General features: G+C 41.6%; 1 protein-coding gene across 6 annotated transcripts; it reads left to right on the top strand.

Moving 5' to 3' along the window:
- The first annotated feature begins 517 nt into the window (after positions 1-517).
- LOC310940948 (uncharacterized protein) lies at positions 518-20,549 on the top strand. Of its 6 annotated transcripts, XM_083906010.1 has the most exons (26): positions 518-651; positions 1,959-2,081; positions 8,771-10,460; positions 12,015-12,076; positions 12,278-12,307; positions 12,393-12,589; positions 12,979-13,059; positions 13,379-13,563; positions 13,772-13,984; positions 14,150-14,248; positions 14,678-14,709; positions 14,819-14,865; positions 15,053-15,084; positions 15,199-15,318; positions 15,419-15,550; positions 15,673-15,714; positions 15,938-16,075; positions 16,303-16,467; positions 16,595-17,266; positions 17,369-17,824; positions 17,917-18,117; positions 18,546-18,804; positions 19,054-19,344; positions 19,483-19,596; positions 19,691-19,812; positions 20,282-20,549. In XM_083906010.1, exons 2-26 carry the CDS (start codon positions 2,014-2,016, stop codon positions 20,345-20,347), a joined length of 5,514 nt encoding a protein of 1,837 aa, XP_083762136.1. In that variant the 5' UTR covers positions 518-651; positions 1,959-2,013; the 3' UTR covers positions 20,348-20,549. The 6 variants fall into 6 exon arrangements, 5 of the variants coding, with proteins under 5 accessions (XP_083762136.1, XP_083762137.1, XP_083762135.1 ...); XR_014593081.1 differs by lacking the exon at positions 518-651 and having other exon boundaries at positions 1,844-2,081; positions 19,691-20,161; XM_083906011.1 differs by lacking the exon at positions 518-651 and having other exon boundaries at positions 1,844-2,081; positions 19,060-19,344.
- Positions 20,550-23,981: the final 3,432 nt, after the last annotated feature.

Here is a 23,981-nt window from a genome sequence, read left to right as displayed (position 1 = left end):
GCAGCAGGCCCCAGATTGAGCTCCAGCAGAACGACAGACTATGGCTCCACGTCTACGCTGATGACTCCCTGCTGTATTTGTCTTGTAAACCATGTGATTATGATGTGAATATCTTCTCTGTGGAGCCGTCCAGCTTTCAGCTTAACACCTTGGACACTGGCGGACTGGCAACGACTCTATCGTATCACTTGTGTCCTACATTCTCCTGTCCCCGGGGGGTTGTTGTTACCTTCACCAGCCTGCCTAAAATACACAAAAATGTCTTCTTCTTCTTCTTCTTCTTTGGTTTCACGTCGCCCCTCTATTCTCTGACATCATTCCAAAGTCATCCCGTCTCGTTGTCCCCCTGCCCGTGACAAGTCCACCTCTGAATCAGCAGACTGATGTAATCGGAGTCCCTGGGGCTCGTGACATGTGACCCAGCAATTCATACCGAGGACTATCCCTGGATGCCCCACCAAGCCCCCCCACACTATTCCAAAAAGAGAGATAAATATCATTTAAATGCTCAGGAGTTCAAAGTGAGATTTGCTGTGATCCAGAGAGTCCACTCAGGCAAAAGTGAGGCCTGACGCACTTTGACCACGATTTTTTTGTCTCTGCATATTTCAACAAAAACGCGCCAGAGTCGAGTTGCGTCTAACGTTGTATGTAAGTGTTTGGACTATTTGTGTGGCATGTGTTTCAGACCGCTCATAAAAATTCCAGACACTGGTCTAAAGTATCTGTGTGATACAAGGAGAAGGCCTGATGCTGTGCGTGTGTGTGTATGCGTTATTACTTGTGTACACATCTTTGTGAGGACCAAACACTTTGAAAACAACTAAAACCCTTGGTTTTAGTCGTTTAAGGGTAAGAATTAGGTTATTATTGGGGTTGATTGTTAAGATTAGGGTAAGGATAAGAGGCAAATGCACTTGTATGTCTTTGTGAGGTCCAAAAGAAATTATCTTTAAAAAGGGTTAGGACCTGGTTTATGTGGTTTTAGGGTTAGAATTAGATTAAAGGGTTAAGATTAGGCATTTATTTTTGTTTGTTAAGGTAAGGGTAAGGGGCGAGTGTATTTGTATTTATATTTTTGTGAGCACATTTTGTCTGTGCGCAACAATTTTAAAGGCCTGTTTGAGGGTTAAGACCTGGTTTAAGTGGTTTTAGGGTTATAATTAGGCATTTAGTTTAGATAGCTAAGGTGAGGTTAAGGAAATAGCCCAGAGTTCTCTGAAACACGTGTTGAAAGAAAAGTTTAGGTCAAGTGTACTTGTATTTAGATCTTTCTGAGGCCCCAAAAAACCTAAAAACCTATTTTTATGGGTACATTTTGTCTTGGTGCCACAATTTTAAAGGGCTTTTTGAGGGTTAAGACCTGGTTTAACCCTTTAAGGTACGCACCAAGATTTTTTTTTTATTTTTTTATTTTTATTATTTTATTTTGTTTACTTATGATAACCATAATGACAATCAATATATATATATTTTTTTGTTGATGTTTTTTTGTTTTTTTTATTAGACCCTACAGTATGTCAGATACAGACCTCTACCAAACGGATGAGACGTCTGTTCATAATAAGCCTGGTTTGCATAATTCATAAAGTACAACATTCACAACAAGTCACATTTAGTGTTAGTGAGTTCAGCTTGATGCATATTTCAATGAAATATAGTGACTTAAAGTGTGGTCGACCAAATGGTTGAGGAGTACCTTAAAGGGTTAAGTGGTTTTAGTGTTAGAATTAAGGTTAGAGATAAGGCATGTGTGTGTGTGCGTGTGTGTGTGTGTGTGTGTGTAATGTCAGAGAGGGAGGTGTTGAAAACGAGAACAGCGAGCCACACCAGAACACTTCCAACTCTGTCAGCTCCACATGGTTCAGCTTCTTTTCTCTGCACAAAACTCCACAGTTGTCGTCCTTGAATGCATCTCTCCAGCTGTTTTTTTTTTTTTTATCTCCGCTGTGATTTAGACGTTGAATCGCCAGATATTCAGAGGGAGATCTGGGTCTGAGGAGAGATCTGGAGATGCTGAAGACAAACAAGAAGAGGCGAGAACACGGGAGCGGCGCTTTCCTCAACAAGGACGCTCCTTAGTGAGTAAAAAGAATAAATAAATGTGGGTTAGGGTTAGGGTTAGAGTTAGGGTTGTTCTGAAGTGAACTGATGTGTTTATTTAATGAAAATCCTTCATGTAAAAACACCAGTTTGGAATTATGCTTTATTATCCGGTCACTGCACACGTTTAAAGGGTCAGTCCAGCTTCTTTTTTTTTTTTTTCCCCATGTGTTGGTATATGAGATACTGAGTGTCAGTATCTCAACTCTGTCAACACCAAGAAGCAGCCAGAATCACAGACACTCGCCAAATACAAATTTAGTAAGACTCACTTAATAAAATCTGCACCCACTTAAGGCTACGATATCATAAGAACATGGCTCCTCGCGTTCACATTGGAGCTGCTTTGCAACAAATCCCATAGAGAAAATCAGTCATTTTACATCACAGGAGAGAGTTGTTGATGAAGTTCAAGTGTCTTATTTTTTTTGTCAATTCTGAGTTTGAAATCCTTTGTTTAGATTTACCTCAGTGACAGAAACATAAAAAAAACAAGGCAGTAGTAGACAATCAGCTCTTAAAATCACTGATTTTCCCTATGGACTTTGGTGTGGGAGTTAAACACTCTGCAAAATGATGTGGCAAACATATTATTAAGCAGGTGTATCTGTATTTATTAGGTGTTTCAACTTAAAAAGTGTATTTTTATAACCACTATGACTTGTATAGACTCATAGTCTACGCCATGTTGGCAGGAAACGCTTGTGAAAAACACAAAGCACCAGTGCTGGTTTCCAACTTTTAAGAGTTCACAGTGCACTTTAACCCTTTAAGGTACGACTCAACCATTTGGTTGACCACACTTTAAGTCACTATATCTCATTGAAAAATGTTGTACTTTATGAATTATGCAAAAATATAATATATATATATATATATATGTTGATTGTCTTTATAAAATAATAAAAAACGCAAAGAAAATGTTTTTCCTTTGCTTTTTTCGTGGTGTGTAACTTAAAGGGTTAAATCCACAAGAGATCAAGCAAATATATAGCAGAACCTGAAAGATTGAATGTATTTGATCCTTTTACTGCCCCCTGGTGCTATTTCACGTATAAGTATGGAGACAGACCTACAGCATTTCAACAAAACGCATAGATATTCCAATAAAAGCACATAAAATCATCTTCAATTTTTAAGGAAAACAGCCGATGAGGAGTTTCCTGACATATTACCTGGCTGGAACACATTTATGTACTTCTAAATCTATAAATGCGAACATTGCCGTTTCCTGCCAAAATGGCGTCGTTTTGGTTGACGTCCTGTCCATGTTGTTACATGTTCTGTTTGTGGGTGGTTTTGTCCACTGTGTCATTTTTCATTTAAGTGCAGACAGCTGTGATCTGGACAGCTTATCCCATGATCCTGCACGCTTGTCAGCATGTGTTAAATTTCACTCCACCACACACACGCGGCTTTAATGGCAACACACACGTGTCTGGTTGTGAGTTAGTTAGAATTAAAGTCAAAATAGTAACGCTCCGGACTAAAATTCGAACGTCTAACACATGTGTGTTGCCTCTAATAAGCCAAAACGTGATGACATGCGTTTCCTGTAGTGAGGAATAGTCGCACAGCTGCATGTGGCGCCAACACGGCCAACCTCAACCCAACTGTCACTGTTTACTCCCTTCAGCCATGTTTTCAAGAGCCAAAGTGGATGATGCCAAACTGTAGATCAGATCAGATAAAAAAGACGTAAAGATTCTGAAAACCTGCGTTAATCTCTGACGTTTAGCAAATTAAATGTCTGAAATCTTGAGTTTGGTGTATTTAGCACCCACACTTGCGCAGTGCCCGTAGGAAGTATGTATTCCTATAGTGGGAGCTGAAGAAGATTTTTCAGTTATGGTAATGCGTGAGAAGGAAGGTAAAGGATGACATAATACAAACGCTGTGCAACCTCCTTCAGCACAACACAAATGTTTTCACTTTCAATTAGCATTAGCGTAGCCGAATGTTGTGACTGTCAGCCATGCCAGTGACCCTACACTAATGCAAATCGTAGTCTTGCTACCTTTGCTTACCTTTGGAAACAGGCTTGCCAAGTTAGCTGCAAAGTAGTAGCAATGCTAATGCAAAAATAAATATGTGCTTGCGTATTGGTGAATGGACACAAATGTCTCACCCACCGTGAGGACAGCCTCTTCGCTCCCACCTCCCCGCTCCAGACAGCGCAGCCGCTGCTGATGAGCCGCTGCCTGCCTGGTGTTAGCGTGATAAATCAGCGAAAGTGCAGCGTGATTAATCCGTGAAAATTAAAATTGCTCCAAAAAAATGTGAAAAACTAGGACGCACACCATCGGGCCATGCTCAACCCATATCCAAAGTCTTAGGGTGATCTGACTCACGGTCAGCGAGATATGCCTGTCACAGACAGACACAACTTGCTTTATAGATAGATTATACTAGAGCTGTATAATGGAAAATCACCAATACTTCACAACTGAGGCTTCACAACTTGTGCTGTGCTCCATTACTTGATCAAACACTCCCTCAAAACCAGCTTGCCCACCCCCCTCCTCTCTAAATTAACTGTTTGCATGACCGTGTGGCCTTAGCTCTTCACAGAAGCACAAGCTGTAAAACAGGCTATAAATCACGCAGTGATACATTGACACAACCGACGCCGGAGTCTTTGACATAATTTGACCTTAAGGAGTGAGGGACTGTGAAGAATTTAGATGCTTGGCTTTTTTTAGAATGTGCAGCTCATGTGTTTGTTCATGAATTTGTTCTAAAACCAGCATAGCACGCCACCTGTCTCTATAATGTAAAACCAATGCAGCTGCAACACAACAGACTAACAACTATTATTTCTTAAATAAAGATTGACTGTGTCCCAGTGCACAAAGCAAGGACTATAAAGACATGGTTTGACTTTGAGTTTGGTGTAGAAGAACTTGACTGACCCCACACAGAACCCTGACCTCAACCCCATCGAGCACCTTTGGGATGAACTGGAACAGAGATTGTGAGCCAGGCTTCCTCATCCAACAACAGTGCCTGACCTCATAAATGCTCTACAGAATGAATGAATGGACACGATCTATACGTTCTATACACATCCAGAAAGATCTTCTGGATTCAGTGGATCAACATGTTAAAATAAATAACTCAGGTGCCAGTATGTACAACACAAAGTGTTTAAGCCTTGGTAGAGATCTGCGCTGGTGTTGCCTTCAGGATCCTTTGTCAACAAATCAGAGCCTGATTTCACCCTTTAGCCACATCACCCCACACTCGGCACAGACCTGCCTGCATCTATAGTTACAGTGATCATCAGACATGCCGCTGTCCTGCCAGAAAATCCACCAGGAGCAGTTTCACATAGTCAAATAAAAGATGATAGCAGTGATTTGAATGAAAGGTGCGCTGGGGCGACATGTGCTGCTGCGTTCATCGAGTTAAAAATAACAAGTTCACCGCTCTAAATTATCTACTATCGTTAAACCTGACACTCTCCTTTGACTGATTGATTACTGATAGGAATATATACGTGTGATGTCATGTTATAATCGATGTCACATGTGTTTACAACATGGGCATACGATAAAAAAGGTTTCTGGAGTTTAACTGATAAACTAAGACTTTATTGTCATTATTATTAAATGTTAATCCAGCATCAGATTATCATGGGCACAATAACAACAAACAGGCCTCATATTTCTTTCATAACTAATGTCTTCATAATCAGATTATCCAAGAACAGTAGCCTTAAATTAAACTTAAATGTCCAATTTGTAAATAAAAGGACACTAAATTCAATAACCAGCAATATGGCACTGAGGTCACTTTAAATATTAAAGCTAAAACGTAAAAAACATTTTGCAATACAAAAACGTTTCTCTTGTGATATTTAAAACAATTTCTCGTAATAATTCAATTAATGTATATCCATATTTTTTTACAATAATCCCACATCTGTTGCAACACATAAGTGGATGAGATGCAGTTACGTCTCAGAACCGTTGGGAGGCAGCAAAGTGCTACCTGCAAACCGTGTCTGCACCGCCGGAAGTGAAGAATTATTAGTTTGCTGATGGCGGATTTCGGGCGCAGCATCAGCCGCGTTCTGTTTCTCCGCTGCCGCAGAGCTACCTTCTCGAAATTTGTGACGACGTGCGGGAAAGGAACGACGACGAGCCCCGTCGAGTCTCCGTGAAAAGGTATTTATTGAACGTTGGGAAGCGCAGAGGCACGGTTTGTATGCTAACGGTGGCTAGCTAACGTCGACTCGGCTGCGAAAACACCCAAAATGGCTGTCATGTGTGGGAGGCCCCGTGTTTGTCGCTCAATATTATTATTGTTATTATTATTATTATTAGCAGTAGTTGTAGTATCATTATTATGTAATTGTTAGTTTACAAATACAGCACCATTGCTGTCATTATAATACGTATACAGAACAGGTTCGTACATCGTCAGTGGCGCTCTCGTCACGTGAGGCTTTATCATTTCAGTCAAAAAATTTTGTTTTTCTGACTATTTTCTTTCTAGTTTCCAGAAGCTTAAATAGGTGAAAACATAAACTAGTGCATGTATAGGTAGACCTCACTACTGCACTGTTTCCATTCCTGGTTTCATTAGGAATATCTTGTTCCACTTGTGTCAATAAAAGATAATTGAAGTAAATACATGTGATTATTACATTACAGATGATGCTCGATACATCGCTTTATAATCCAATTGTGAGACACTTATATATGTTCATTTATTAGTACACGTTATTTAATGATAATAATATTTTTAAAGTAGATTTTAATGGTTGCTGTCATTCTTTAGAGGCTATTGCAATATTTTTGAAGTGTCAGACAGGTTGCTTTGCCTTCCTTTGCCATTTATTTGTATGCTATGTGTCACATTTGTGTTCTTCTGTTATTACAGAGTATTTGAGTTTGAGTATTTAGCCTCCCTAACCTCTTCAGTTAACCATTCACAAATGGTGTTTTTTAATATTTTGTGTTGGTATGAAGTTGCCCTGTGTACATGTTTCATCCAATCCCGAACAACTATAATTGTTCAGAGTTTTAAAACGATATGATGTGTGCGATTCATGGTTGGTTCACGATACAATGGTTCTGTGATAGTCAATCTATTGAAAGATGAGGAGACGTGACGTAGCGATGCCCAGGGTTTGTATATAAAAATATTGATTGCTGGCATATTGATTATTGTATTGCACGAGAAAGGACAGCGATATATATGACCAAATCAATATTTTCACCCACCCCTAATCAACAGTGCTGCTTGCATTAGTGCAGTGTTTCTCCTGGTCCAACACACCTGATTCAAATTGTCACATAATCAGCAAGTCCTGCAGAAGCCCGGTAACGACCCATTTATTGGAATCAGGTGTGTTGGAACAGGAAAACACCATAGGAAAGCTTATGCACGACTTCTGCTGGATCCTAAGGGGTGGATTTTGAATCCATAATTTCAGTTCAAGTGTGAACTTTACACCCGTTCACACGTTTGAAAACATGAAATTTTGACAGCCCTACTTGGCATATGCATTTGAAGACAGGAGCATCTTCCTGATGATATGATTTTCATGATTTACACTATTTAAATGGATAGAATAAAATGTACAATTCCTAGTCTCAGATTAGCATCCATAGCACCCACCAATATCTTGCATGTCAAGATATTGAAGGAATATCTATAAATTGTAATGTGATTACATTGTTCCCATTAAGTTTTTATAATGGGAAGAATTTGATCACATGGCAGAAATAAAGGGAAACAAGAGCAGCATCAAGATATTTTAAGTCGGCACAGGAAGTCAATGAGTATTTTTTGAATGTTTGTGTGAATGGTATTTTATGTGAATTTGGTGATGTGATCAATCGGATTTATAAAATGGGCAATATTGACCAATTTAGTCAGTTTGTAATTGTTGGAAACAAGTAAAGGGACATTCTCAGAGATAAGGATATTTGTATTGAACATAAGCTATAGCCGTAATTTCCCATTTACACAACTTACAGCCAGAGATGGGCATTTCAAGCAAACATTCTATTTGCATTTAAAACTATGGCACATGAGAGCTAGTGCAAGTAATGCAGGGTTTCACAATATGTTGAGCAAAGAGGAGCAGCCAATTGTGTGTAGTCGCGTAATGGAAAAGTTGTATTTTTTTCTTTGCATTCTATTTTGATCAGTGTTTTGAGTATCACATCTCATATCTAGTTTTGGCGTACAGGTCAACATTCAGGCCGTTAAATAGAAAATTGCAATGTATCTCTAATTACCACTTGGCATAAAGAACCCAATTAAAGGATAGTAAGTATTTTTGTAACTTTTTCAAGCATAACTAAACAGTTTATTTTCTATAATGTCAAGTCTTCAGTATCACATCCCCGTAGTTTAAATCCATGTTTGCTGTTTGGGTATTTCATGATTTTCATTGTTGTTGCTTGGTGTTACTTTGCTTTGCCTCCCTGAAAGTAAAGCATGATGGGAAAACTTGACGGCGGCAAGAGAAGAAGACTCAAAGCTGACCGAGTTTCTTTATGCTTTGACAAATTTTTAAAGGAAGAAACTACACACAGAATGAATTGCATAAAGATGTTTTCGGAAAAGGACTTCAACTGAAAAGCCGCTTTTGGAATAAAAGTAAAGCTTGCTCATCTTTAATAGTATATTTCTGCTTTCCACCTCACAGCCTCGCTGTGCACACAGACACGTATTCGCACCTCGCTCCTACGCTTCACTTGGAACCCAGCACAACCTTCTCCATTGCCAACATCAGCAGAGGGACCAATTTCATATTTGGACCTGGAGCTGGTGCTGCTGCAGTAACCGCTCTCCATTTGGCCCAGATTGAGACTCGGGCCCGAATTGCTCTCCAGCAGCTTGCCTCTCTTGCAACTCTAACTGTTGACAGCTGGCGTCACAACAATAACAGTTTTGGGGTGGCAATACCTCATCAACTGGCCCTACTGAGTCTTCTCAATAGACGAGAGGTGTCAGCTACTGGGTTTCACTTGGATATAAACAACAAAACCCACGAATCTAAAAGACTAAATTTTCCCGCAGCCATGTACCACCACCACTCCCATCACTCAAATGGGCCCAGGCCTCACCATCAGCCACATTCAAATCAGAATCAGAATCCTTCTGATATGATGACACAAATGGGTTTTCAATTTCCGCGTCCCACACAGCTCCCGGATGAGCTAGAGTCTGCCCTGGCTATCCGTGGTGCCAGAGACATGGACCACCGCCTCATCGACCACATGAACCCATCAAGCCAACACCAGAGCCATGGCTCAGGTCCTGGGATCAGTCAACATGGAACCTATGGCTCTGCACCACTCACCTCTGATAATCAGCCTGGCCACCATCAAGGTGCAGACTGGTCAAACTACCAACCTCCATCAAAACTCTTTGCTACTTCCACACGTGGTTCAAGTCAACAGACATCACGACACCCGGGGCCTCAGCAGCAACCTGGGGGCAGTCACACTGGATCAAGCATATCAGGCTGGAGTGCCAATGTGAGTGACTCACCGTCGCACCAAGGCCAACACCGTCAAGGTGTTAGAAGTGGTGGTGGGGGAGATGGTCACGGTTTGTACACTCCAGAGAGTGCAGGAAGCATTTTGGCTAGTTTTGGACTTTCAAACGAGGACTTGGAAGTGCTGAGTCACTACCCTGATGACCAGCTAACCCCAGATACTTTACCTTTCATATTGCGTGACATCCAAATCAACAAGTCGGGCAAGCAAAAACCTGTGGCTTCTTCTTCCTCATCGCAGTTCTCGCGCAGTATCCATGATATGCCTCCTTCTCGCTCTTCGCCAGTGGCCCATTCACGCTCCCCAGATGTGCCTAGCCTTCTAACTGTTACACAGACGGCAGGTAAAGTCATTGACTATGGTCATGCCAGCCGGGCAAAGGACGAAGGTAGTACAAGAGAAACGTTCAAACGAGAGCAGCTCTCCAATGAAAGGACAGTTAAAATGTTCCCAAAAGTGGATAAAACTGAACGGCGACAAGCTCACTTGGATCAAACTGAATCTAGCAAACATGGAGACCGGGACTATCGCAGGGCAAGCACGGAACATCACAAGAGCAGCCGATCACCCGTGAGAGAATTGCCACCACCGTCCAAATCTCGCAATCTAGACAGAGATTACAGGCATGAAGGCCCCAAACCAAGGCCAACATCTGAAACTCGGAGTGACGATTCCTCAAGACGGTCTGTCTCGTCTTCGTCTGGCACTAAACCACATGGCAACAGCAGCAAGAAGTTACCGACTCCCACCATGATAGGTGATTTCTCTGCCGTGTCTCCAAAAGTGTATCCCCACACCTGCTCCCTGTGCCACAATCAGTGTGATCAGGAAAAGGTGAGTGTCAACATATGCTGTTTGCTGAGAAAAATGCGTTCACGTGTTGAAATAGTTTGTAATCTTTCTTTACCGGACAGGTGTCAAGATCAGTGATTCTGATGGTATTAAATTCAGCTGGTTGGTAATTCCCCGGTGAAAATTAATCTTAAATTGGTACTTTACTGCACTTCTGAACCTAAAACACCTGTGTGGTATATGCAAAATGATGGGCACCAAAGTAATTATAGTAATAGCTTAATTTGTTTTTATAAATGTTGAGGTGTGCCACATAATTGCAAAACAGAATATTTCCAGGCTCATGCTTAAGAGTTGGCAATGACTGTAGGTTACCAAAACTTTTGCATATGATCTCTGTATATTTTTGCAAGATCTCAGAAGGCAGACGCACCTGGCCTTGCTGTGCGTTGGATGGACTCTGCTGTTGTTCAGTCATTTACAGTACCATCACCTGGTGGACTGGAGTGGACGAGCTTGGCGTGGTGTGGATCGTTCCCACAATGTTATGCTTATTTGCAACCAGCAGTCTTCAGGAAACTTTTAGTTTCTTGGACTTAAAGTTCCTGGGTCTTAAAGGTCCTGAAAACACAGCTCGAGATCTCTTTTGAAATTCCCATAAAATGTACAGCAAAACAAAACTTAAAAAACATGCTGAATTTGATTGGGCTGGATTGAAAGATAAAATAAAAATGTAGACCAGTCTTATGTTAATCATTAAAAATTATCAAATTGGTCCTGATATGTCTTTTATATTGAATTTGAGGGTATAACAACAGATTGGTAATGTATAAGGATGACATCCATGGTACATTGATGAATAATGATTATTCATCATTATTGGAAATGGTAATTTAAAAAACAGACCAGAGAGACTTATCAGGGTTTAATCTTTTAAGTTAATCACTGTGGAATAACCTCCATTCATCCAGAGAATCCAGGGAGTGTCATGTGTTCACCAATGGTGTTATGATTGACAAAGTAAGTTCAGTAAGATTTGAAATGGTTTGCACTGTGTTTCAGCGCCATCACAGTAACAATACAATATATTGTAGATGAGCTTGGCTGTCCTGATTTCTCCACCATGCCAAGTGTGGGACCTACAGAAGCAGTTTGTCCAAACATTTCAATCTTGTATCTCAACATAACGTTAAGTGGTGACAATTTAAGGTTGTAACTCTAGAACCTTCAATTTCAATTATTTTAGACTTGAATTGTGACACATCGCAGGCTGTTAGAAGTGCCACGGGCAATTGATAATGGATCATGGTGTACTAAGCAAATGTCTTTGGCCTCCTGACACTACTTGGTAAATTATGTTAACAGCATTTGTAGTAAAAAAGGAAAGAATGTAGTGTCTCTTCCATTGAGGTAAAGTAAATCCAAGTCAACAAAACGACAACATTTCACTTGAGCGAGTCTCGGAAAACAAGTGCCTCCACTTGGCTCGTCTTTTATCAGTAGTAAATGTGAGGTTTGTGTAAGCGTTGTTTTTTTTTGCTTTTTGACTTATCTGATGTCTGACATCTTCCTTTTCTATTTGTCATTTTTCTTCAGGACTGGCTTGATCACATTAACACCGTTAACCACACTGCTGCCTGCAGAGACCTGCGCAACAAGTGAGGAAACATTTCATGCGCTGCTAAAGCGAACCGTTACACCGTTTTTGACAAGTGCCTTTGTCATCCTATTCACTTTCCTTTTAGTGTAAATGCAGAGAGTGGTCTGAAATCAGCCTCGCAAACTTTATCAGAACATGTTAAATGTTGGTGAAGCAGTTTTGTATCATGACATGCTAACATATGTTTGTGTCTCTGAAGGTACCCTTCCTGGAAACCCAATATTCCAAGGTCAGTTTTGTCCGTCCACTGGTCGCTGAAAATCAAGTCTGTCGTCTAATTTCGCTGTTTTGTTAAATATTGTATTTTCGTTCAGGCAAAGTGAACAGTATGGCAGCCAGGCTCCCCGGGATCCCAAACATCTGTCTCCATCCCACTCTGTATCCCGATCCCTCTCTGGCTCTCCGGGCCCAAGTCCTCCCCATGGAAAACGCAGAGTGGGCCCCCAGGCCATGGGGCCACATGGAAAACCGTTCTCACCCCATCGTCTGCCTCGCTACCAACAGTATCCAGGTAGACCTCATACCAGAGAAAACGCAACATTTGTAGTCGGAACTCGGAGGTCAGATTTCCAACTTGGAGCAACCTCGCCAACTGCCACCATACAAAGACCTCTAGCTTTACCATTAATAGCACTAAACAGTGATGTTGTATCTTAATGCACTTTCTGACTTAATATCACAGTTATTCATAGAAATTATCTGTTTATTTATCACTTAAAATTACAGATTTGTATTCTTCCAAGGCAGAAATTCAGTTTAAATGTCCTGGTTCAGAAACATTTTTAATACACGTAGGTTATTAATAGTAGTTGCAGCCCTAATGACCAAGAAATGGGTAAATGGCTCAGTATAGTATGTCTACTTCAAAACTAACCCAGTATCTTTCTTTGCTCTCCTAAGACCATAGGTTGGCGAACCAAAACCCCCGTCGCCCCTTCTCCAGAGAGCATCGTCCTGAGAGGAGGGACAGGGAGTCATCAGGTCAGTCAGACAGTGTGTATGTTCTTCTTCCACTCAGAAGGGTGTGCAGTGTTTATGATGGACTGATGGTACGTTCCAGTTGTACTCTGAATTTCCATGTCGGAAAGTCGGCACAACCTCACAAACACGACATAAGATGACTTGTACTGTTAATCACGCTTATGTTACATTTGTTTTACTTTAAATCAGTCGTACGTGGATTTTTTTTCTTCCTGAAAACATGTTGCGACAGTGTTTGTGTGTGCAAAATACTGTGACGAGTGTTATTGATTGAGCGATTAATGTTTCCCCCCCCCCCCCCCCACTTCTCAACTGTCAGGCTTTTCTGTCCGGAGTGGTTTGAAGCGTCCACATGGAGATTCAACGAAGTTCTTCTCTGACGCCACTCAACGTCCATCATCCTTTAAAGAGGGTGACCACTCCAAACCAATAAAGTCCTCCAAAAAAGGGCCCACGGGGTTGTTCAAGGTCAACAAAAGTGCAAACGCAAAAGCTTCTGATGCAGTGAGTTTTCCTTCTTTTTTTATGTGTATTAGAAATGTTTTCTAGTGGAAGTTGACAGCTAAATGATGATGTATACTTATACTAATTTTTGTTCAGTCCCAAAATGTTTTTGTTGGAACTGAATGTCTCGAGTTCGCTCAAGACATTAATTCGCTCAAACTTGTTTCTTTGTCCCCCTTTAACTAACTACTTTTCTTTCTGTATCCAGCCTGTTAAACCTTCACCTGCCAAAAAGAAGAAGAAAACAGTGACTCCAATCCTTAAGGACCCCATTGGAGAGCGTTTGGTTTATCTCACAGGCATTCCAAACGATGCCACGGAGCAGGAAGTTACCGACTTGGTCAGCTCCTTTGGCACGATCAACAACGTGATCCTCATGCCCTGCTCCGAGGAAGAGACTGAGAAGCCTGAAGGACAAAAGGTACTTTTTTTTAATCATGAAATTAAATTATATTTAAAGCTGTGTGTAGATCTACCAAGGGGGTTTCCTGGTTCAATGTTGCAGTTGTTTTGTATCTGTAAGTTTGCGTGTTTTATGATCCACCTCATCACTTTTTATTCCTCCTCTTCCCCCGCCCTGTCGCAGGCGTCTGTGTGCATGATGAAGGCAGAAGATGCCCAGGCGCTGGCCAACTCCCCAAATCTCTCCATCAGGGAGCAGCAAATCACTGCGTCCACAGCCAAGGTACCGTTCTGGAAACAAGCATGTGATGATTGTGACATATTCCGACATAAAGCCAATATGAAGAAGCTTCCACTTGAACATTGTCTAGATTGTTCATCCATCTGTTAAATCTGTCCAGCTGGTAATGGTATGACTGGGCATATTTACTTTTTAATGGTACTAGTCAGTGGAGCACCGACTTGGGATGGGTACAAAAAGCCCAGTGTTAAACTGGGTCCGGGGCTTGAAATATGGTGTTGGAAAAATTACGCTTCTCTATGATGGATTTAAATCATTCCCAATCCTGAAGAGAGATGACACATTTTTCTCTCCTAAAAAGGTGACAAAAATAACCAATAAGAGTATACGTTGGCAGTGTTGATTCAGTTCCTCTTTGAGATCATGTGTATTCATGTGTGTTATTTCCACACTCTATTTTCTTTTTTTTAGAAACCTGAAGGAGAGAAGTCTTCTGATGCCAGGTTTGTCACAGTTATCTTCACCTTTATTTTTGAATGTACTGTTCACTCGCATTGCCAACTTCAAATCTGCTCTGGCTCCACTCAACTATAAATAAATCTGACTTCACAGCAAACCTGCTTCAGGACAGAAGACGACTGCTGCTGGTGAAGATGCTGGTAGGACGACTAGACTTTAGTTTACAATGCTCATTGTATAGTAACAATATCATGATTGATTAATCTAAGGGTTATTTGTTTTTATTTGTTATTATAAGTGGAAATGGCCTCGGCACGTTTAGTAGTATGTGATTTCATGTATGTGGTTTCTTGTCTCAGCTCTTTTCTTGTCTTTCTCTCGCTGCAGGAGTTGAGGCTGACCAGAAGAGTTCAGATGAGGTACGTGACCCCAAAAAAATAAATGAAGTAAATTTATATTCAGAGGCAGATGTCTGTGAAAATGGCCTTGAATCTCTTATGAGGTGTTTTCTCCGTTTTCATCATCTCCTACAGAAAGCACTAGTGCTGATCACTGGACTCCCTGAGAGCGGCTGGTCAGAGAGTGACGTCGTCCAGCTGATCGAGCCTTTTGGAACTCCATCTGACATCATCGTGACTTCACAGATTGGAAAGGTCGGCAACATACGGCCCTGGGGGCCAGATGTGGCCCACAAACTCGGATTATGTCGGCAGCAGAATATTTAAATGGAACGCTTTCCGTCCTGTATTGTAGGCGCTGGTGTCTGTGTCCAACGTGGATGTTGCTGAAGAAATCGTCAAAGTCAACTCCGTCACCCCTGCAAAGGTCAAAGACTCTGAGCTGAAGATGATCCGTGTGACACAGCACGTTGGCCTCAAAACACCGGTGAGCTCTCGAAGTCCTTGAAAAGTCCTTGAATTTGATGTCAACAAAGGTGTGGGAACCCTGTCTAGTATCCTATAATTTTATATAATGTTGTTCTTTAACTATGTTTTTGGTGAATACAGGTGGCGCTCTACAATCTGCTGATGGGATCATCAGACACTATAGTGAGTATTTTTACACTTTGTTTGGTGTATTATTTAACAGGATATTCTTTAGTATTGACAGTGATTAAGTGATTGAAGAACATGCACATCTCCTTGAAGCAGAAGGGCGACAGCAGCAAAAGACGGCACTGGACACTGAATTACCTTCACATTATGTTATATTAAGTTAAGCTTCAAACCTTGTGAAACCAATAAGTGACCAAATGCTCATCTGAATCCTCAGGAAAGTTCTGATCCAGTCAGCTGGGGCATCCTGTTGGTGATCAGGAATGTCCCCAACTCGTCCTCATGCTCCTCTGAGGTCCAGAAACTGGTGCGGCGCTTTGGCACCGTCATCAAGACCCTCGTGCTCAACAACATGGTGAGGCCTCTTGGTCATGTGTTTGTCGGAATATTCCCATTTCATATATTAAATATGTTTTACCCTAAAGCACTGAAAGCTAAATTAACATAAATTCAATTGTCAGAATTTTCATTTGTTTTGTCTAGTTTTAAATAATTTATCTAAATATCTCATATCTGTTATTTAAGCCAGTAAAGTCTCTCTCAGTGTCTGTTGTCGTCTTGCTTCTCTCTCTCTCTGCTCAGGTCATCTGTGAGATGGCTACTGGCGCCATGGCCTCTTCTGTTAACAAGCGCTTCCATATGTTCCCGTGCATCATCCAGAACAACCCTCTGTTCTTCTCCCGCAAATCTGACCCCAAGACGGTCACTCAGACCAAAGTCATGAGTGCTCACCCGGACACACCGGAGGTCTGTAACCTGTAATTCATTGTCCTCTTCACACTTTATATACTGTATGTTAGAAAATAGAGACTGTAAACATTAAAAAAAAAACTTGATGTGACATGGGTCATTATCTTCTTGTGTCTGATCATAGGCTACACCTGCAAACGGTAAAGGCAGCCACACAGCAACAGCAGCAGCCGCCGCTGCTGATGAAGAGCAAACGCAAACACTTGTAGAGAAGCCAGAGTGTCCTACAGAGGGACTGGAAAAAAATGCTGTCGAGACGGCTGAGGTGGTGGAGAGCCAGGAGGAGAAAATGGCCGGTGGAGAAGAATCCGTAGAAGAAAATGGATGCACAGATGAAATCCAAAAAGACGAGGTCGCCATTGTTGTTTCTGACCTTTCAGCTGAACCCGACACCAAACCAGAAGAAGTCATGGATACAAACCAGAGTGAAATGTCTGCTGTTGAAGCGGCTGTTGAAGATGCTGATGAAGTTCCTGCTGAAACTGCTGCTGAAACTGCTGTTGAATCCGCTGTTGAAGCCGCTGCTGAAGCCGCTGCTGAAACTGCTGTTGAAGCCGCTGTTGAAACTGCGGTTGAAACTGCGGTTGAAACTGCTGTTGAAGTTGCTGTTGAAGCTGCTGAGGACAAAGAAGAAGACAATATAGAAATTAGTGTTCCTAAAACAGGAAAAGATGACAAAGAAGTTTGTGCGCCTGAAACGGGAGAAGAAAATCCCCCGGCTGGTGAGAAGACAGATTCACCGAGCTCTGATGGCAAAGCGGCTTCAAAAGATTTAGCTGTGCCAGAGATGCCCAAGGTAGAATATAACCACAACAGTCTGTGTCATTGTCTTGTCTTGTTTAGCTGCACTGCTGAGTTCTGACATCTCTCTCTCTGTGATCCCTGCTTCTTTCACCAGGTTACTCAAGCAATGGTCAACGCGTTGCTCGTGGAGTGTCGGACTAGAATCCCCCAGCAAGCCGAGGACACAACAGCTACCACGTGTGCAGAAAAGGAGGAAGAGCAGCCTAAGGAGGAGCAGAGTAAAAAAGCAGCTCCCCCAGAGACAAAGATCTGCACAGAGGAGGAGGAGAAGAAGAAGAAGCAGGAGAGGAAAGAGAGGGACGTGAGGAAGGCCAAAGAGAGGAAGGAGAGGGAGAGGAAACCCTGGGAGAGGGAGGACAGGAGCAGGCGGGAGAGGGAGTCAGAAGACCGAGGCAAGAGAGACAGAGAGAGGAGGGAAAAAGAGAGGCGGGGGAGAAAGAGAGGACATGAAGGCGTGTCGGCATCGAAGTCGTCTTCCAGGTCAGAGGGATTCAGGCAGAGCTCGCACAGGGATGACCGTTGCACTAACTCTGAGGAGGAGAGCAAGATGGTGAGAAGATGCACCTGCGTCAATAAAAAGTTAAACTTCTTTAATCCCAATCCATTTTCCCTAATCCGCTTTGTACCCTGTCATGAGACCAGGTGGACGAAGAAGACGACTTCCCGTTCAACCTGAGTGACTTTGTGACCGTGGATGAAGTTGGAGACATCTGTGACGTCCCCGAATTCCCTAGTTCTCCATCTGCGGTTGTTCCCATGGAAACGACGGAGGCAGAGGAAGATGCTGCCACATCTGTCCAACAGGAAGATGCTGCCACATCTGTCCAACAGGAAGCTGCACCGGTAAACTGGAGTTTAGAACAGACAGCCACTGTTTACAATTTAAATACTTCCTGCTCGCATGTTTCATCTTGCATTTCTTAAAATAACTAGTGAAATAAGTGTAATCAATCAAATTTGAAGCAAATATAAACACACACACATCCATACCAAGTGACTTGCTGATGAATATTTATTCAAAGAAATCATTAAAACTGATTAATTTGGATTTTTGGACAAATCATTTTGAGGTTGAGAGGAGACACTCAACACTTTCTGACATTTCATGGACATGGACATGTCCTTTCTGTGTGTGAGAAACTAGTCTTAGGAGTAAGTTTGAGCTTTGCAGCTGTCATCGGAAACCATAATTTACCAACCGTGACCTGCAGCCCTGTTTGTGAATTTCCTCAATGTTATAGTTTTTTATGTTTTTTTTTCCCCACTCGTAGGACACGTCCATAGAGGTGAGCACAGAAACCACAGTGGCGGCTGCCACGGTGACTCCAGTGGACGAGTCCGAGTCTGCAGCCGAGTGTTCAGACAGTTCAGCGCCGTCTTTGTTGCCGCCCGCTGACGTCTTCGCGGCCGATGACCCGGTTACCACTGATGACGCCGCTGCGGCTGCAGTGCCGTCCGACTCGGGGGCCGTGCTCGACGATTCTCCTCCCACTCAAACATCTGAGCCGACGTGTCAACAAGAAGCACCTGGTAAATTTCATGACTTCTGCAAACACAAATGAAGTCCACTAAGTTCTTGCTGCCACCTTGTGGTAATAGATGCAGCACACGTTAGGTAGTCAAGGGGGGTAAAAATATTTGTTTTTAAAAATGCACTAATTGATTGTGTGTATTTTCGATATAGATAAATACATTTAATTGTCTCTCCCAATCAGTGATAGAAATGTTGCTTTTCATGATCAAGCAAATCATCAAATACTCACTTGTTCTCCGTCTTAGAAACAGCGTTAGCCACAGAGAGCGAACAGCCTCCTGTTCCCGCCTCTGCAGCTTCAGTGAACCCACCTGACTCTCCTGAGCCTTCATCAACCAGCCAAGCAGACGTGACTGCACACACTGACGAGAAGGAGGAGAAAGAGAAAGAGGAGAAGAAGGAGGAGAAAGAAGAGAGTGCTGTTGGTGTCAGCCAGGCTCAGCAGGACAAGGTGTTAGCCGAGTCGAATAAACCACAAGAAGAGGAGAAGATGCACAAGCAGGAGACAGAAGCTGCTCCTGTAGAGACAGAGACGGGTAAATGTTTGATTTGGTTTCCTTTTCTGATGCAGCAGCAGTTTAGTGATCTGTCGTTTGTCAAATTTCAGTCTAAATTGTCTGATGATAAATATCTGATGCTGACTTTCAGTTAAAAAGTGTGTCCGTCTTTCCCAGGAAAGCACAAGAATTCTACGGACACCACACACACACAGGAGCAGAGTGAGGAGAAGACGATTCAGACCGTCATCCACGACTCCCTCCCTCCATTTGACCCAAAGAACCCTGTTGGTATGAGACTTTTGTCTTTAAGCGTGTGCTGTCCTGTTGTGTTGTGATGTTGTCGAGCAGCTGAGGATATCTGTGCGCTTCTGTGTCTTTGCAGGTCTGGAGTTCTTGGTCCCAAAGACGGGTTTCTTCTGTAAGCCGTGTAATCGATTCTTCAGCGGATCAAAAGAAGCAGAACTCAGCCACTGTAAAACTGTCAAACACTACGACAACCTGAAGGTAGGAGTTAACACGGCCTCCTGCGCTATATTCACACTCTCGCTCACAAGCACTTATCCTTGAGTTAATCTCCAACATTTAGCAAAGGAAATGTCTAAAATGGAGTCTGTGCTCCGATCATGGAGGAAGTACTGAGCAAATATTTTTAAATTCACTATTCTTATGTTCTTATGATTTAGTTACACTGAAAACGACTGCTTTACAAGTCACTGGTAAAACGGAAGTCACGGCAGTTTCGTGCAGCCGTGCGGACTTGGCCATCCCCAAATGGTTTCACCCCACTTCACACCTTGACCCATGTGACTTTAACGACTCGCCTGGTACTCAGGGGGGATACCATGACCCTAAGGTGCCACAGAGGGTTTAAACACTTAGAGGAACATTCATGGATGTGGGAGAAATGAAGCTTTGACACAATCCAATCCATGCAGAATCTGTTTTCATATATTTTTCCTTTATTTTCTTGTAGAAATACTTGGAGACGATGAAGAAGACGACGGCGAAAGTGACCGTCAAACGGACTGACGCCAGCTGAATGAAAACCCCTGACTGAATAAGTTCATTCCTCTTCTGTTTCTCTCTCTCAAAGGTCCAGAATCTCACACCGGTGTCGAGTCCTGTATCCATTTTATCAAAATATACTGATTTCATTTTTTTTTTTTTTCATGTACATTGAGTAGAAATGAGTGGAGCTGCAGTGAGAGACCGCAGTCCAGTCAATAAAATGTCTTCAATTATCAAAATGTTTGTTTTGTTTTTCTAATCAGGATTGAGCCATTAATGAGCCAATTATGTCCTTTTTTTTTTTTTTTTTTTTTAAATCAATTCAGTGGAACCTTATTTATTTAGACATGTCCTGTTTCATGTATTTAATGTTTAGTTTATATATATTACGATACTCAAGGAGTTGTTATTAAAGCCTGAGCGAGAAAGCCAGGGCATTTATTCTTCAGATTATTATTATATGCGTGGTTTTGCGGCCATCTTTGAGGGGGTTAAGCTTCAACTCAACAGGAAGTTGGCCATTTTGAAAATGGTGTGTCCATTTTGGACATTAGCACCCTATGTAAATGAGAGGACTCGTCCGAGCGCGTTTGTCGTAGCGACATAAAAAACATGCCGAAGAGTTGTCGAAAGATTCAAAAAGCCGTGGCCATGGCAACCATCAGCGTTTTGGTGAAACAGGAAGTGCCCTACTAAACTTTGTACGTGAACACATCTATGGACACAAACTTGACCCAACAGGAAGTCAGCTGTTTTAAATTAACTTCCTTTAGCATTTCGCCGCAAAACAACTGTCATGAAAGTGATTATTTTGTGATGGTTGACTTGTTTTATGTCTTGTGTACGTTTAGTTTTTGCTCTGAAGTGATTTCAGTGCCTGTGCCGGTGTGTGAAGTGAAGACTGGAGAGTTCCAGTGAGAGTGTGTGTTTAATGAAAGCTGCACCTGTCGAGCAGGTTGGGTTGGATGAACTTTGCGGTTGGAGGGGGGGGAGTCGAGAGGGAGGGGTTAACAGCAGCTCTGTGGCATAAGAAAAGAAAAAAAAAGTAGGAGGAATGTGAGAACAGAAGCAGACGTGGATTAACAGTGGAAGACGAGACAGACGGAGCTCCGAACAGGTAAGACATGGCAATCAAACACGTTTAATTCTACTGTTTCCACATGTTTGAGTGCAGCACAAGCTTAAATGTCATAGTCATAATGGGAGATAAATGACATCCGTTTAGAATCACAGCAGGTTTAGGTGTTTGTCACATTATCGTGAAGGAGAAACCACTGTTGAAGCCTTCAGGGTTTGTCAAGTGTCCACTTTAGTCAGTGTTTGCACACTGATTTAACCAGTAAACGTATAATCTAAATCTGTAAAAGGTTGTTTTATGAGCGCAGGTTGGTTTTAGGGAATAATTACATCCATTATGACGCAAAACAATTGTTCCCATAAAGGTTAAATACACATGCTTTGGACAGAAATGTAAATATAATGAATTTGTCCTGCAATCAACATTATTTTTATAAATGTTGGTTTACAAAAATTGAATTGTTCTCGCATCAAAATATCAGAATAATTATGTGTTTTTTAATTATTATTTTGTTGTTTGGAGAAAAGAAAGCAGACAATCACAATTATTTAAAACAAAAAAAATAATTGTTGCAGCTGACAGACTAATTTGAAAAAAAAAAAGTTTAAAGGATTTTGTTTAGCTTTTATTGAAATGTCAGAATTTTTTTTATAGTTAAAACTCCCATTAAATTGTATTCAATTCACTAGTTTGACTGAAATCCAACAGTTGTTTTTTTACATCGTTTCTCACTTCAAATGTAAAAATATATATAATAAATATTAAAATATACTTAAATTATACCGTTCTCTTACTTATAAAGGGATTTAATGTGAATAAAATGATGGTATACGGTTTGATCAGCGGCACATGTTTACTTTGTAACATTAGTTTCCTCATGTGAAACCTAACACTTGACCAAGTAATCAGTAATTATGAGCAACAACAGTGCGCTTGTTTTTTTTGTTGTTTTTTTTTTTAATATACCTTGTGTGTCATTGTGTCACTATGTGATCCTGGTAACACCTGCTCAAGCAGGAAGTGCCACACAGGCGGTTTCTCGTTTGGCAGGTGCTTCTTTAAGAACAATTTAATCAGCTTAAAAGGCGCAGCGACGTCAAAGATACATTCACAAATATCGTACTGAGCTGAAAATTACTCCCTCGAGTGTCGTGTAGTTATGTAATAATGCAGTGATGACAATGAACGAGAGCTGCAGGGTTAGTGCGTCGATCGTAGACGGGATATTAAAGTGGATGTAGTGTGGACGTGAGCTGAAAACGCAGAGAAACGCACGTTAAAAAAGTATCAACAGTGTTTTTTGTCACAATTTTAGCTTCACATCCGCCCCAGTAACGCTAAGGTAAAAGACGGATAAACAACATATAACTTACTAGGGAGCGGCAATAGTAATACAGCTCTAGCTCAAGTGACCCAGTTAGACCACGGGCCTTACGACATGGAGTTAGCATGTTCTCCTCGTGTGTGTTGAGTATAAAGTTACATAAGCTGTAATTTTGAGATGTGTTGATTTGTAGAGCTCCAGTTTACCCCTTTTACCAACTTTATAATTGTGACTGATTAGCTAATTACAGTTTATGAGTTATTCATCTCCAACCCTCGAGGAGATTCTGATGTTCCGCTTGTGTTGACATTGCGATGACGTGTGAGCACGCACAAAGTTAGCCTTTGTTTTCTTACTCGCTGCGTCATTTGTGCCGTCTGGCGTTTACTCAAACACAAACTGGAATCGAGCGGCGTGCGTTTTCCAGGTCGGATAACTTCCTGGTTTACTTTCTGATGTCACTTGGAAGAATGTCGAAACACCGATTTGCCGTGTGCGACGTTGCGTCACGCCAATTTTTTCACTGTAGTCCAAATATTTAAAGTCAAGCAGCTGAAGTCATTAATGCGAATTATAATTATATATATATATATATATATATATATAATATTTGAAGCTGCAAAAATGGAAAGTTGAGTCTACGACATGTGTACTTTTCCACACAATCGGCTCCATCTCACTGTTTGTCTATTATTCCAGCTATGCTCAGTATGTTCCGCTCATTTACTCCCTTTACTTTAGCGACAGAAAACTGGCTCTACCTGTTCACTGTGTGTGTGTGTGTGTGTGTGTGTGCGCTTGCCTTTGTAATCTTTTCGAGGGCCTTTTCTTATATTAACGCTGACTTTTTTTTATTAGGTACCATTGTCCCAAACCTGGTCCTAACGATTCAAAACCTCATTTCTGAGGCTCTGGTTGAGGAGAAAGTATTAAGGATTAAGGTGTAAATTGTGGTTAGGTTAAGATTTGGGCTACCCAGAGCTTAACATTACGGTTAAGGATGAGGATTTGATTAAATCTTATTGCTGTTGGCAGCCTGTCATACCAGGTATTAGCATCTGTCGTCAGTCACGTTTACATGCAGGTTAAAGGTCAGATTGTAGTCAGACTCGGACAATTATTCAGTTTATTTTGAATGTCATATGAACAGCTTAGTCCGACTAAAATCCAGCTTAGTCAGACTAACATACCTGGATTCATAGTCCGATTATTGGACTGTAGTTGGACCAAAATGTCCTCCCAAGTTTTTGGAAGTACAAGGAC

Source organism: Microchirus variegatus, assembly GCF_963457635.1.
Source record: "Microchirus variegatus genome assembly, chromosome: 19".
In the NCBI taxonomy this organism is placed as follows: Eukaryota; Metazoa; Chordata; class Actinopteri; order Pleuronectiformes; family Soleidae; genus Microchirus; species Microchirus variegatus.
The sequence above is the reverse complement of the archived record's forward strand: the minus strand, read 5'-3'. Positions and strand labels throughout refer to the sequence as shown.